The sequence below is a fragment of the Formica exsecta genome, unplaced genomic scaffold, assembly GCF_003651465.1.
Source record: "Formica exsecta isolate Colony F162 unplaced genomic scaffold, ASM365146v1 scaffold72, whole genome shotgun sequence".
In the NCBI taxonomy this organism is placed as follows: Eukaryota; Metazoa; Arthropoda; class Insecta; order Hymenoptera; family Formicidae; genus Formica; species Formica exsecta.
In genome coordinates this window covers 5,328,306-5,345,236 of record NW_021853485.1, presented here as the reverse complement: position 1 = coordinate 5,345,236, position 16,931 = coordinate 5,328,306, and the positions used below count along the sequence as shown (strand labels likewise).

At 36.1% G+C, this 16,931-nt stretch overlaps 1 protein-coding gene and 1 long non-coding RNA gene across 2 annotated transcripts; one reads left to right on the top strand and one right to left on the bottom strand.

Moving 5' to 3' along the window:
- Positions 1-478: 478 nt before the first annotated feature.
- Positions 479-4,872, bottom strand: LOC115243512 (eEF1A lysine and N-terminal methyltransferase homolog). The gene is made up of 8 exons (XM_029820589.1): positions 4,452-4,872; positions 4,238-4,360; positions 3,896-4,112; positions 3,604-3,822; positions 3,240-3,499; positions 2,793-3,157; positions 2,528-2,709; positions 479-2,412 (listed from the first exon to the last, which is right to left on the bottom strand). Exons 1-8 carry the CDS (start codon positions 4,541-4,543, stop codon positions 1,864-1,866), a joined length of 2,007 nt encoding a protein of 668 aa, XP_029676449.1. The 5' UTR covers positions 4,544-4,872; the 3' UTR covers positions 479-1,863.
- LOC115243513 lies at positions 4,835-6,277 on the top strand. Its single transcript, XR_003885235.1, has 3 exons — positions 4,835-4,924; positions 4,990-5,100; positions 5,211-6,277. It is a non-coding gene; the product is annotated as an uncharacterized LOC115243513 (long non-coding RNA).
- The last annotated feature ends 10,654 nt before the right edge of the window (positions 6,278-16,931 follow it).

Genomic DNA, 16,931 nt, shown 5'->3' with positions numbered 1-16,931 from the left:
TATATGTTGATCTAGTAACAGTAAATTAAATTTCTAATATAATAAGATGCGTACTTTAATATTAGACTGCAAAACTAATTTTTAAGCAATTTCTCAATTTTTTTACATATTTTTATGTATTATATAATAAAAAAGTATTTCAAAAATATTTAGTGCACAGTTAATATTATATTTCACGAACAAAATAATTAACATTTAAATATCAAGATATAATAACATTACATATCGTTTATCAACAATTAGTAAAATCTATATAAAATAATATATTTTGCGTTCACGTGCTATTTGTATATATCGTTATTTTACGGCAATAATTATTTATAATGTATTCATATACATATAATTTAATCAATAAGTATAATGCTAATCGATAATGAAAGCTTTTTATAGTTCTACTATGTTTATTACAAATCATATTGCTAGTAACGTAAGAGGGATTAAAAAATCGAGCTGCGTTATTTTCGTGTAGTTATCTTGTGCTAGTCTATAAATGCGAAGTGTTCTATCAGTTATATCCTAATAAGATATTAGTTTTCTTCAGAAAGAAAACCCGTGGTGTAATATGCGATGTTTCAACTCTTTTATTAATGTATGAATGATTAAAAATTGGATGCCACAGACGTTCGAGCGGATTTCTAGATAAGCGTATATAAGAAAATGTGTAAATATATTGTAGAGCAAGTAAAATCAATATTGCGGTACACATATGTAATTATATTATTATGGACTTGTTCCTATATATATAAATACATATATATATATATAAAAATTAAAAAATGAAAGTTAACTGTGTGTGATTCTCTATCTTTCTAAAAATTTTGATATTGTAGAAAGACAGAAAATGTGCATTAAACTTTATTTCCATCATTTGTAAAACTGTCATATATGAAACAATAAAGATACTAAATAATACTATTGATGCATTGAAAAGAATACTCATTCAGTTTAATATTTTTCGCATCTACACATATTTTCATCATTAATTCATTTATCGCAACCGATACATGAAAAAAGGATAAATAAATTTTATTAAATTTAGACCTTTTAATTGTATGTGATAAATACATCTTTTATATGTATATCACAATGTGTTATGTACAAAAAAAATTCATGAATATTTCTTTTTATTTATACTCTTTTAAATATTTATGTGCTATATACACGTTTCTGTATTTTAGCATAAATTTCTAATATATTAAAATGAATATTTAAAGTATCAGATGATTTATTATATATTATGGAAAAAGATACGTATGAAAGATGGAGAAGATATATGTATGTATGTATGTGTGTGTGTGTGTGTGTGTGTGTGTGTGCGGAAAAGAATAATATATACATAAGATTGTTTGCCTATTGTTGAATGTTTAGTCAATTATTATGACTATTACTCATGCGCCTGAATTTTAATTGCTTGTAATTAAACTGTATGTCTGTAAATACGAAAGTAATGCACATTGCGTATAATGAATTAGTGGAAGAATAAAGTTGCCAAAAAATTCGTTGTATATACATTATATGTACAACTATGTACAATGACTTTTCCTTAACTTATGCCAATTAATATGTTGTTTAGAAATAATCTTTAAACACTATGCATCGAAAAGATCATAGAAGTTTTGCTATGAAAAGAATGAATTAACTTATGATTTAAATGCCGACATTCTATGTGTGTGTGAATATATCTAAATAAAATTACTTTAATGAATTGTACATAGAGAATATATTAAAATAGGATAAGTGTGCTAAAAAATATATAAATAGGTGATATATAAAAATTTGAAAGATATATATAATTTAAAGTATTAAACGAAATCGTATTTTTAATTTTATTCATTATAAGGAAAATATATTTATATAAAATGATTAGGATTCCATTGATAAGCTTTCTAAAAGTGTAGAGATATTAAATGCTTCCTTGAAAGAGGATAACTTTCTCGCAGCCGCTTGCTTATTTAAGCTCATAGCGGCGAGTTTAAGTTTGTTTCTCCATTCTTTCGAATCATGTTTCTCTATAGAGCACATAACGATCTCGTTTACTTCATCTTGAATGGCGTAACAGGCGAGCGATTGAAATATCGAGTTTAGGTCATCCTTTGCTTTCTGTTTTAAATTCTTATCTCTGCTGACCAGATTCAAGATAAAAAGACCGTCCTTCGTTAAGCATGTTGCAACTGCTTTCAGTACTGATAGTTCAAGAAATTGTTTAGGCGGACAACTCATTCCGACAGTAGTATCTTTACTATCAATATCAAAGAGTATTGCTTTATATTTTTTTTCACATGCTGCGGCATCTTTAATAAATCGGATTCCATCCGCGATTTCTACTTTCATCCTGTCATCAAGAATAAGACTGAAATATTCGGTGGCCATTTTCAGCATCGCATTGTCGATTTCAACTGCAGTAATTTTTAACTGAAAGAAAAGAAAAATTTTGATTTATTTTCGATTTACGAAAAAAATACACTTAGATTTTTTAAATGTGTAGCGCTTGATCTGACAATAATAAATTTCACGTGTAGATACATACTTTGGGGAAACAATGATGTAAGAACATGCAAAGACCACCACCCCCAAGTCCTATAATCATAATTTCCTGCTGTTCTTTTATATCTATCACTGCATTTACGCCAGCGCTCATATGAATGTGATGTTCACAAGCTAGAAATCCAGGATCGGCAATTTTTTTCGTTTTACCACGTCTAGACTTTGCTATAAATAATTGTGTTATTAGTTATATACAATGATTAATATAATAATTATAGAATTTTTGAATTTATTGTGAATCATAGTACCTTCTTTCAGTCTAGCCTCACTTTGAATAACATATGGATTGTTCAGGAATACAAGACGTCTGAATTCGTGACCATCCTTCTCCACTTCTTCGACAACGAATGGCCCACTAATGTCACTCTTCCCTTCGTAACAAGTAGTTCGAGCTCCAACGTCGGAACCCAATGACAAAAAGGGAATATCATTTTTACCACACAAGCCGGCCGGTGCTAGATTGCGTACGCAGTCTTCTAATTCGGTTTTCACAGCGTCCCAATTTTCGAATTTATGTTCTCTGCGTAAAGTAACTATTGCGAGTCTATCACGTTGCGCGCTCTTTAGAACTTGCTGTCGTCCTTCCTTGGTACTGAACAACCAGTCCATTTCTCTGTTAAATAAAAAAAGAATGGGTCAGTATAATTTTGTAATTTACAGTCGACAAGTTTACATTTTAAAAGTATCGAACGTACTTTCCCTGTGGAACGATAAACGCCGCATACGTTTTTGCTCCGCGTATACGTGGTTGATCCAGAATATAAACGGTATATCGCGGATGCTTGTCACCTGGACGATGTAAATCCAACGATATTTCCCCTACATCGGCAACGCTTCTCTTGTAAAGACTACTGCACACCAATGCCGATTGTTGTGCGGACAATATCGCGGATACCATATCATCTGTTGAAGATAATCGTTCAGGTGGACCATCGACCAGAGCTAATTCAAGAACCTATCGGGATTATAATCTACAAAAATAAGTTCGACGAACTGCTCACCCAGCTAAAGCTAAGATGACAATATGACAAGCTTTAATGCTCTTATATTACAACGTACGGTCTGGGATAATTTAGTGAACTTGGTAGCGATGACCACAAAAATTGGTACCAAACTGCCCTCCTCTAAACGTGCCTTCGATTCAGCTTCGTGGCATCGTGATATGCGGAACATGAAACCCGAAGCAGGAAAGTAAGATAAGAGCTTTCGCAGGATGTGCTCCTGTAGCAATGATATACAAATATATCTGCCACCATTTCGTAACACTCGCGTGATCTCCTAAAATAGAAGTTTTACTTGTAAAAATAAAAATTATAAAATATTTCCCCTTCTATAGTAATCAGAAACTTACTTTAAAATATTTATCAATTGTAGATATAGTTGTCTCTTTGGCATCTGGCATTAAAGCATCTAATGTACCTTTATCAAGAATTACACTGAATTTTTCATCAGTATACGTCATTTTCGTGGCATCCATATGTTCATATATCAAGTCTGGTCTTGTACTATTATTTATATCACGCATTTGTTTGATAACGATATGTGATATATCGATATTAATGATATTTCTGTAAAAACCAATTGTAGCATTTACAATATAAATGTTAATTTATATGAATCAATTAATTTAACCATATTGTGATTATATATATATATATACATGTATTGCAAAGAGAATATATACAAGATTTACCTATAACCAACATCGTACAGAGACATGCTCAGTGTAGAATTTCCGCAACCAACAATCAAAATATCATCCTTTATTTTGACATATTTTAAAAGTATCTCGCATAATTCTGGATATTCACCGTACCTGAAGCCAGACAGAAATAGTCAGAGAGAGTATAACAAGTTATAATTATATATTCAAAACACTGTCAACAATGTAATTATAGGACTTGTACCATTCAAACACTTTTTTGCCACGTTTTTTGAAGAATGTGTTCCAATAATCTGCATGACTGAATTCTTCGTGCGTTTTTGGTAAGAGATTCATATTTTATATTAGTAGTTAACGCAATGTATATATGTTTCGTTGTGTTTAAACGTAAAAATATAATACGTTCGGGGTTATATTTTAATACAACATAGATTAAATTCTAATGTATATAGAGCATTATTATAGAGTATTATTATATAAAGTATTATTACACCCTACAATTTTGAATATATAGAAAAATGATTATAGAATAAATTATATTCTAAACTTGCACAAACTCGAAAACATTGTCACATTTATTTTTTATAACATTTTCTGTTCGGTTTTTTGCAGAAAATATGACATCACGTGTACTGTATTGTGTACTTCCTATAATCCTATATGCATTTTTCAATTTCCCAAGAATTAGGAATAAACTAATTACGACATCTCTGTAAGGTAATGCAAAGTAATTATCGACAGATTGATTATCGACGAAGTAAACTGATTTGTATCTCCGCTAGATGGCCTTGCATTTCCATCAAGAAAGCACGCATTTCCGGTTTCCCGAGAGTCGAGTCTGGTCGAGTTTTCGTCGAGTGGGATTTGAATCTCTGCTAATCTGTTCATCAAGCGTAAGTTTTTCATTTGTTATCACGATATATTGTCGATAGTTCGATATTTCAATATTATTATCGTGTATATTATAAATTTTGCCGCGAAAATAACTACATTCCTTTTCTAGGAGGAGACGCGAATATGTGGCGAGTTTATGGCGCCAACGGAAATTCAAATGGGTCACATCAAAGTAAGTGCTATAATATCCACATCATTAAACGGGATTGTGTCTAATTCCGTGTATTTTTCGTCTAAACGATGTGTAGCTTAATGTTCTTTCTTACATTTGTTATTCATATTTTGTGTACAAATTAAACATATAGTATATATATGTTGACTAAATGTAGACTATTATATTTTATTTTATGTGTGAACGCGCATATAATTCACAGGTATTTGCTCGCTTTGTAGATTATCTTTTGATTATTTTTCGTTAGAACGTATACCTTGATTAGAAATGACGTTTAATTTATCAACTTGTGATTTGAATTATGCTATGACAATATCATCGAAATCTAATAAGAAATAACGCTAATTGTACCTAACCACTTATATTCAACTTTTGGACGTTTTTTTGGCTCTTATACTTTCACCACCATGTTAGTCGAATTTACTTGATGTCCAGTCGTTCTTGCGACTTGCGACAAATCGTGATGCGATTTGTAAGAGTACCGAGTATCATTCAACTGCGGTGAAAGCGTCAATCATTCGGATATTATTCGGCATCATGATTTTTCTTTTTAAGAAAGATTACAATATACATACACACATATATGAAAGAAAGAACAAGTGATTTTTATGTAAATGCATATTGTACGTGTGTACAATATAAGTGAACGTTTAATATTATCTGAATTTATTAACCTACAAAAAATTTTCATATATATGAATGTAATTTTTCTTAAATTTTATATTATCGAAATTCTGAAATCTCAAAAGAAAGATCGTGATATCGAATGATATCTGAATATTTAGGTATTGCATATATATACATATATATATATAATATATTTGAAATGTAAATATTTTTTCTTAAAAAAAGTAATGCGATTGCATATTATAATATATCAGACTGACACCTTATTATTGACATATCGTTTCATCTATTAAACATTATCTTGTCAACGCAGCAACAATATTTTATATTTGTTACATTGCCATGCGCATCCAATATGATAAAACATATAATCTATTATATATTATACACGTATATAATACATTTTTGAATATAATAGTATAATTTTTTTACACATATATAGAATACATTTTCTTAATTCTCTAACGCGATTTTCACTCAGAACATTCTATCTAATTAAAGAAATTCGCATCACGCAAATTTCTCCCGGCGAGCGTATATAAAGCGTAATAAAAGAGCGATGGGCGCGATCAAAAAAAATATAATATCTATACGGAAAAAGAAATAAAAGTATTTCTGTGAAAAAAAAAACAATAAAAGTAGAACTTTATATCGTTATCTGCATCGGTCATACTCGATAATTTTTCCGCTATGACAGACGCGCGCAAACGCATTCCCAACGCAAAAGACATATAACAATGCATATCGTTTCAGCTTTTATATCGAAATAACTCGATCGTATAAGTCTTCCTCGGAACACGTGTACGCATACCACACGAGCGCTCTTCGTTAATACATGGTCGACGACGTGCGATAAAGCGATGCCGCCGTACATTGTCGTCTTCGTCGTCGTACCTGAAAAGCGTTTGTGAAACATTAAAAGCCGCGATATGCGACGTTGTCGCCTAATGACGCCCCTCGAGACGCTGCCAGCAACGATAATTATTGCGCGACGGCTTTATTGACTGTACACCGGAGAATACACTTTCCTCGTTTCTTGCCACGTAGTATGTTATAATTCTGCGCGATGCGACGACGTCACTTTGTTAATGTCGCATAGGGAATACGCGATAATGTGCGCGACGAGGACGACGGTTCAACGGAACCATTGCTCGTTTATATACCGCGTATTATAATTTAGTATTTAGATACATCAATATCTCGCATTTATAATATCCGGTTTGCCTTTCAATTTTATCAATTTTCATATAAAAAATGATGGTTTGAAATTTTCATATTTTGTTTACTATATCCTAATATCGTACATTGCTTAAAAAAAAAATTGGGTATAGAGTTACAATAATGCCTTCCAATATATGTGACATTAAATTCAAAATTAATATCAGGTATAAGGCTATCAACACTACAGCGGAAAATACGAAAATATTTTCTGTAACTACAATTAATAAGAGATCATTTCGTATAAAAATACAGTTATTTGTATCCAAATTTTGATTATCAACAGTTTGTAAGAAAATATTCCGATACCGCGTATAGTAGAATTGTTAAAGGTGAGAATAATTATATTATTTTTTAATCTTCCTTTTATTTAAACAAAATAAAGAAAAAAATTTGATAATAAATGAGCATTAAATATTCATAACATAAATATATTTTCGAGCAGTCTATACACATAAATCTTTCTCGATATTCGGTTTTTTTATAAATGAAATATATTTGTCATTATGCAATTATATATAATCATATTTTATATTGTTTAATATAAAATTAATTAATCTTTAGCTTAAAAGCTATAATTCTTTCGATTTCGATTTTCTAATGACTATGACGCGAACTTTTTTACACATCAATATATTCTCAGAAAATTCAGAAGAAGCTTGAATATGTTTGAATAATTTAGAACTCTCTGAATAGAATAAACAAGAATGATGATGCAAATTGATAAGATCGCAGCCATTGTAAGGTAATCGCGTTATAGGAGCGTTTTTATTAAAACCGCCATATTGACCTTATATACTTCTTAACTCATTTGTATCATTGTCCCCATTTAGGATGTCTCATATAAGGACTTGTAGATTTTACATAGTCACTTATCTTCGTGTAATTTCATGTTTTTTTTCATTCCTCTCTCTTTCTCTCTCTCTCTCTCTAAGACAATCAAAATTATCATGTTCATCTTTAAAAAGAACCTTTTTAAAATCTTTTAAAAGAAAAACAAAGCGCAAAGTAAAGAACGAATGCCACGAAAACCTATATGTACCCCTTAAGTGATTAATACAGAAAATACATATATGATCTTAATGTATTGGATTACGAAACAATTTACAATTAATTAAGCTCCACGCGTTCTATCATTTGAGAGCTATCGTCGGAAGTATCAGAAATTGCCCCACAGGTGTTGCCATTGATTCCCGTTGGGAAATTAACTGCAACGCGAGCAATTTGCATCACGCAGAAGTCAGGTGCTCATTGACGTTTCGCGCGATATATTGTAATTCATGCACGTTTTATCCACCGCTTTTCGAAAGAGACATAAACGAGCGTGCGCGCAGATAAAGTAAATGTACATAAAAATTTCACAAAAATTTCACGATAATTGCAGCGAAAGTGTTATCCATAGGTTGCATGTAGCTTTGCACGTATTTTTGTAAGCCAGAAATTGTGGTGCTATTTAAAGGCGCACGGAGTCTATCATTATTTTGTATGTCGGGTTCGCGAATTGAATTCAATAATATTGCGTGTTGCATGAATCATGTTTCAAAATTAAATGGCACGGCTTCGACTTTTTATTTGATTTGTTATACATACATGCTCGTTGCTACCTGCCAAATATTTCTCAATTTTAACAATATTCGTGAAGAAAACAAAAATCTAATTAATAGATATCTTTTGACACCCACACGTTTACCGATATTTTATCATTTACATTAAATTATTCGATGGTATTTTAATTAAGTAGTTGAAAATATTTTATAAAATGCTATGATAGAGAGTAAGTCAAGATCGAGTTTTTACGATTGTATATCAACTATTTTTTTTTTACTGACGTGGAAAATATTTTTTCTTCTCTACATGGTAACTTTACCATTATTAGTACTCTGAAAAAGTAATGAGAAATGACTTCAAGAGGAAACTATCAACAGTTCGATAACGTTTACATCGGTCACGTTTACATTGCGCAATAGCAATAAATACTCAGATGTTTATCATAAATTCATTGATTATACAAATAAATATACAAATATATTAATTTTTAACTATTAAAACAATTAACGTTAAGTAAAATTCTAAAAAATAATATTTTACCGAATCATCGCTAAGCTATCACAAAGTCATTATATACAAATATAACGCGTTTATACAATATTTCGCGCTTTTTATAAACTATAACAGCCTTATAATCGCCTATTTATCACGAAGCAATGATAAGAGTCTCTCTTGTGCCATACTATTGGTATAATTATTCAGGCAAATTCATTGTTGAGCTACTAAAGAACATAACGTCAAAAAACTAATTAAAGAATCTGCTCTTATGAAATATGTGTAACTTTTCATACATTATGCACGCATTATTTGATAAAGTGCATTTTGATCGTTCTTAATTTTTAATGAGAAATCAGGTGCAAACGATACAGGATGCGAAATCGACTGAAATGAGAGCATGCACATAATTGACTCGAAAGCGTAATCGATAATCTACTGTACAAATATTCGTATATATATATATGTAGTATATACGTACATACGGATATATGTATACGTGAAATGATACGGAAGCAAAAGAAACATCAGGTGAGATAGAGGGGCGTGAGATACATTCACAGGAAATGTGAATGCGACACATAAATATGTACACACATATAAAACCGAAGACACGTCCTTAATCCGCGGATTTAATTATGACACCGATTCATGTGCCAGAAAAGCTTGATGTAAATCGCGAGAAGTAATCGCGATTGCTCTGTAAGTAGCGCTCAAGTTTATGGAACTGCTAATGTGTGTACAAGTATTTATATTGTGCGGCATGTACTGGATATATGTGGAGCAATGGCATTAGAAGTTTGACGTATGAGTTACATATTTTAATATGAAAATTTAAAATATTAATGTTTGATAGTTAATTGTACAAGTTTATGATGGAATTTTTGAGTCTTGTGCATCTAAGCAAAAAATTTATATTTTCAAAATTTAAATCTATTTAAATCAGTTTTTCAATATTAATTTTGTTGTACTAACATTTTGTAATTAAAGTGCACATTTATATCTGACATACAAATACAGCTAGCAAATGGTTTGATACACTTCGTAATTTCATACGAGCAATCTTCTTTTTAAGAATGTGCTTGATTCACGAGACGCAGATATCTCGACGTACCGTGTAATTTTGCGAGACTTAAACGCGGTTACTGGGTTTTCGCGTTGAATCTGTTCGAGGACAAGCATCTGCATTTTTCATGAGAATCATTATTCGCTCAAAAGTCGCCGTCAAAATTAAAACGAAGGGAGAAAGAGAGAAAAGAGGAGAGAAAATATATATACGATCAAAAATGTCGATGTGGAATTTTTGATAATCATAAATGCGGTTCAGTAAATCGTTCAGATTTATCTGAACCCTTCGAGCTCTGCTCATTGAAACGACTTGAGTGAATTTATGTCTTTCTAGAAACACACGCGCGCGCGCACACACACACACACACACACACACACACACACACACACACACACACACACACACACACACACACACACACACACACACACACACACACACACACACACACACACACACACACACACACACACACACACACACACACACACACACACACACACACACACACACACACACACACACACACACACACACACACACACACACACACACACACACACACACACACACACACACACACACACACACACACACACACACACACACACACACACACACACACACACACACACACACACACACACACACACACACACACACACACACACACACACACACACACACACACACACACACACACACACACACACACACACACACACACACACACACACACACACACACACACACACACACACACACACACACACACACACACACACACACACACACACACACACACACACACACACACACACACACACACACACACACACACACACACACACACACACACACACACACACACACACACACACACACACACACACACACACACACACACACACACACACACACACACACACACACACACACACACACACACACACACACACACACACACACACACACACACACACACACACACACACACACACACACACACACACACACACACACACACACACACACACACACACACACACACACACACACACACACACACACACACACACACACACACACACACACACACACACACACACACACACACACACACACACACACACACACACACACACACACACACACACACACACACACACACACACACACACACACACACACACACACACACACACACACACACACACACACACACACACACACACACACACACACACACACACACACACACACACACACACACACACACACACACACACACACACACACACACACACACACACACACACACACACACACACACACACACACACACACACACACACACACACACACACACACACACACACACACACACACACACACACACACACACACACACACACACACACACACACACACACACACACACACACACACACACACACACACACACACACACACACACACACACACACACACACACACACACACACACACACACACACACACACACACACACACACACACACACACACACACACACACACACACACACACACACACACACACACACACACACACACACACACACACACACACACACACACACACACACACACACACACACACACACACACACACACACACACACACACACACACACACACACACACACACACACACACACACACACACACACACACACACACACACACACACACACACACACACACACACACACACACACACACACACACACACACACACACACACACACACACACACACACACACACACACACACACACACACACACACACACACACACACACACACACACACACACACACACACACACACACACACACACACACACACACACACACACACACACACACACACACACACACACACACACACACACACACACACACACACACACACACACACACACACACACACACACACACACACACACACACACACACACACACACACACACACACACACACACACACACACACACACACACACACACACACACACACACACACACACACACACACACACACACACACACACACACACACACACACACACACACACACACACACACACACACACACACACACACACACACACACACACACACACACACACACACACACACACACACACACACACACACACACACACACACACACACACACACACACACACACACACACACACACACACACACACACACACACACACACACACACACACACACACACACACACACACACACACACACACACACACACACACACACACACACACACACACACACACACACACACACACACACACACACACACACACACACACACACACACACACACACACACACACACACACACACACACACACACACACACACACACACACACACACACACACACACACACACACACACACACACACACACACACACACACACACACACACACACACACACACACACACACACACACACACACACACACACACACACACACACACACACACACACACACACACACACACACACACACACACACACACACACACACACACACACACACACACACACACACACACACACACACACACACACACACACACACACACACACACACACACACACACACACACACACACACACACACACACACACACACACACACACACACACACACACACACACACACACACACACACACACACACACACACACACACACACACACACACACACACACACACACACACACACACACACACACACACACACACACACACACACACACACACACACACACACACACACACACACACACACACACACACACACACACACACACACACACACACACACACACACACACACACACACACACACACACACACACACACACACACACACACACACACACACACACACACACACACACACACACACACACACACACACACACACACACACACACACACACACACACACACACACACACACACACACACACACACACACACACACACACACACACACACACACACACACACACACACACACACACACACACACACACACACACACACACACACACACACACACACACACACACACACACACACACACACACACACACACACACACACACACACACACACACACACACACACACACACACACACACACACACACACACACACACACACACACACACACACACACACACACACACACACACACACACACACACACACACACACACACACACACACACACACACACACACACACACACACACACACACACACACACACACACACACACACACACACACACACACACACACACACACACACACACACACACACACACACACACACACACACACACACACACACACACACACACACACACACACACACACACACACACACACACACACACACACACACACACACACACACACACACACACACACACACACACACACACACACACACACACACACACACACACACACACACACACACACACACACACACACACACACACACACACACACACACACACACACACACACACACACACACACACACACACACACACACACACACACACACACACACACACACACACACACACACACACACACACACACACACACACACACACACACACACACACACACACACACACACACACACACACACACACACACACACACACACACACACACACACACACACACACACACACACACACACACACACACACACACACACACACACACACACACACACACACACACACACACACACACACACACACACACACACACACACACACACACACACACACACACACACACACACACACACACACACACACACACACACACACACACACACACACACACACACACACACACACACACACACACACACACACACACACACACACACACACACACACACACACACACACACACACACACACACACACACACACACACACACACACACACACACACACACACACACACACACACACACACACACACACACACACACACACACACACACACACACACACACACACACACACACACACACACACACACACACACACACACACACACACACACACACACACACACACACACACACACACACACACACACACACACACACACACACACACACACACACACACACACACACACACACACACACACACACACACACACACACACACACACACACACACACACACACACACACACACACACACACACACACACACACACACACACACACACACACACACACACACACACACACACACACACACACACACACACACACACACACACACACACACACACACACACACACACACACACACACACACACACACACACACACACACACACACACACACACACACACACACACACACACACACACACACACACACACACACACACACACACACACACACACACACACACACACACACACACACACACACACACACACACACACACACACACACACACACACACACACACACACACACACACACACACACACACACACACACACCGCGATCAAAAAAAAATATAATATCTATACGGAAAAAGAAATAAAAGTATTTCTGTGAAAAAAAAAAAACAATAAAAGTAGAACTTTATATCGTTATCTGCATCGGTCATACTCGATAATTTTTCGCTATGACAGACGCGCGCAAACGCATTCCCAACGCAAAAGACATATAACAATGCATATCGTTTCAGCTTTTATATCGAAATAACTCGATCGTATAAGTCTTCCTCGGAACACGTGTACGCATACCACACGAGCGCTCTTCGTTAATACATGGTCGACGACGTGCGATAAAGCGATGCCGCCGTACATTGTCGTCTTCGTCGTCGTACCTGAAAAGCGTTTGTGAAACATTAAAAGCCGCGATATGCGACGTTGTCGCCTAATGACGCCCCTCGAGACGCTGCCAGCAACGATAATTATTGCGCGACGGCTTTATTGACTGTACACCGGAGAATACACTTTCCTCGTTTCTTGCCACGTAGTATGTTATAATTCTGCGCGATGCGACGACGTCACTTTGTTAATGTCGCATAGGGAATACGCGATAATGTGCGCGACGAGGACGACGGTTCAACGGAACCATTGCTCGTTTATATACCGCGTATTATAATTTAGTATTTAGATACATCAATATCTCGCATTTATAATATCCGGTTTGCCTTTCAATTTTATCAATTTTCATATAAAAAATGATGGTTTGAAATTTTCATATTTTGTTTACTATATCCTAATATCGTACATTGCTTAAAAAAAAAATTGGGTATAGAGTTACAATAATGCCTTCCAATATATGTGACATTAAATTCAAAATTAATATCAGGTATAAGGCTATCAACACTACAGCGGAAAATACGAAAATATTTTCTGTAACTACAATTAATAAGAGATCATTTCGTATAAAAATACAGTTATTTGTATCCAAATTTTGATTATCAACAGTTTGTAAGAAAATATTCCGATACCGCGTATAGTAGAATTGTTAAAGGTGAGAATAATTATATTATTTTTTAATCTTCCTTTTATTTAAACAAAATAAAGAAAAAAATTTGATAATAAATGAGCATTAAATATTCATAACATAAATATATTTTCGAGCAGTCTATACACATAAATCTTTCTCGATATTCGGTTTTTTTATAAATGAAATATATTTGTCATTATGCAATTATATATAATCATATTTTATATTGTTTAATATAAAATTAATTAATCTTTAGCTTAAAAGCTATAATTCTTTCGATTTCGATTTTCTAATGACTATGACGCGAACTTTTTTACACATCAATATATTCTCAGAAAATTCAGAAGAAGCTTGAATATGTTTGAATAATTTAGAACTCTCTGAATAGAATAAACAAGAATGATGATGCAAATTGATAAGATCGCAGCCATTGTAAGGTAATCGCGTTATAGGAGCGTTTTTATTAAAACCGCCATATTGACCTTATATACTTCTTAACTCATTTGTATCATTGTCCCCATTTAGGATGTCTCATATAAGGACTTGTAGATTTTACATAGTCACTTATCTTCGTGTAATTTCATGTTTTTTTTCATTCCTCTCTCTTTCTCTCTCTCTCTCTAAGACAATCAAAATTATCATGTTCATCTTTAAAAAGAACCTTTTTAAAATCTTTTAAAAGAAAAACAAAGCGCAAAGTAAAGAACGAATGCCACGAAAACCTATATGTACCCCTTAAGTGATTAATACAGAAAATACATATATGATCTTAATGTATTGGATTACGAAACAATTTACAATTAATTAAGCTCCACGCGTTCTATCATTTGAGAGCTATCGTCGGAAGTATCAGAAATTGCCCCACAGGTGTTGCCATTGATTCCCGTTGGGAAATTAACTGCAACGCGAGCAATTTGCATCACGCAGAAGTCAGGTGCTCATTGACGTTTCGCGCGATATATTGTAATTCATGCACGTTTTATCCACCGCTTTTCGAAAGAGACATAAACGAGCGTGCGCGCAGATAAAGTAAATGTACATAAAAATTTCACAAAAATTTCACGATAATTGCAGCGAAAGTGTTAT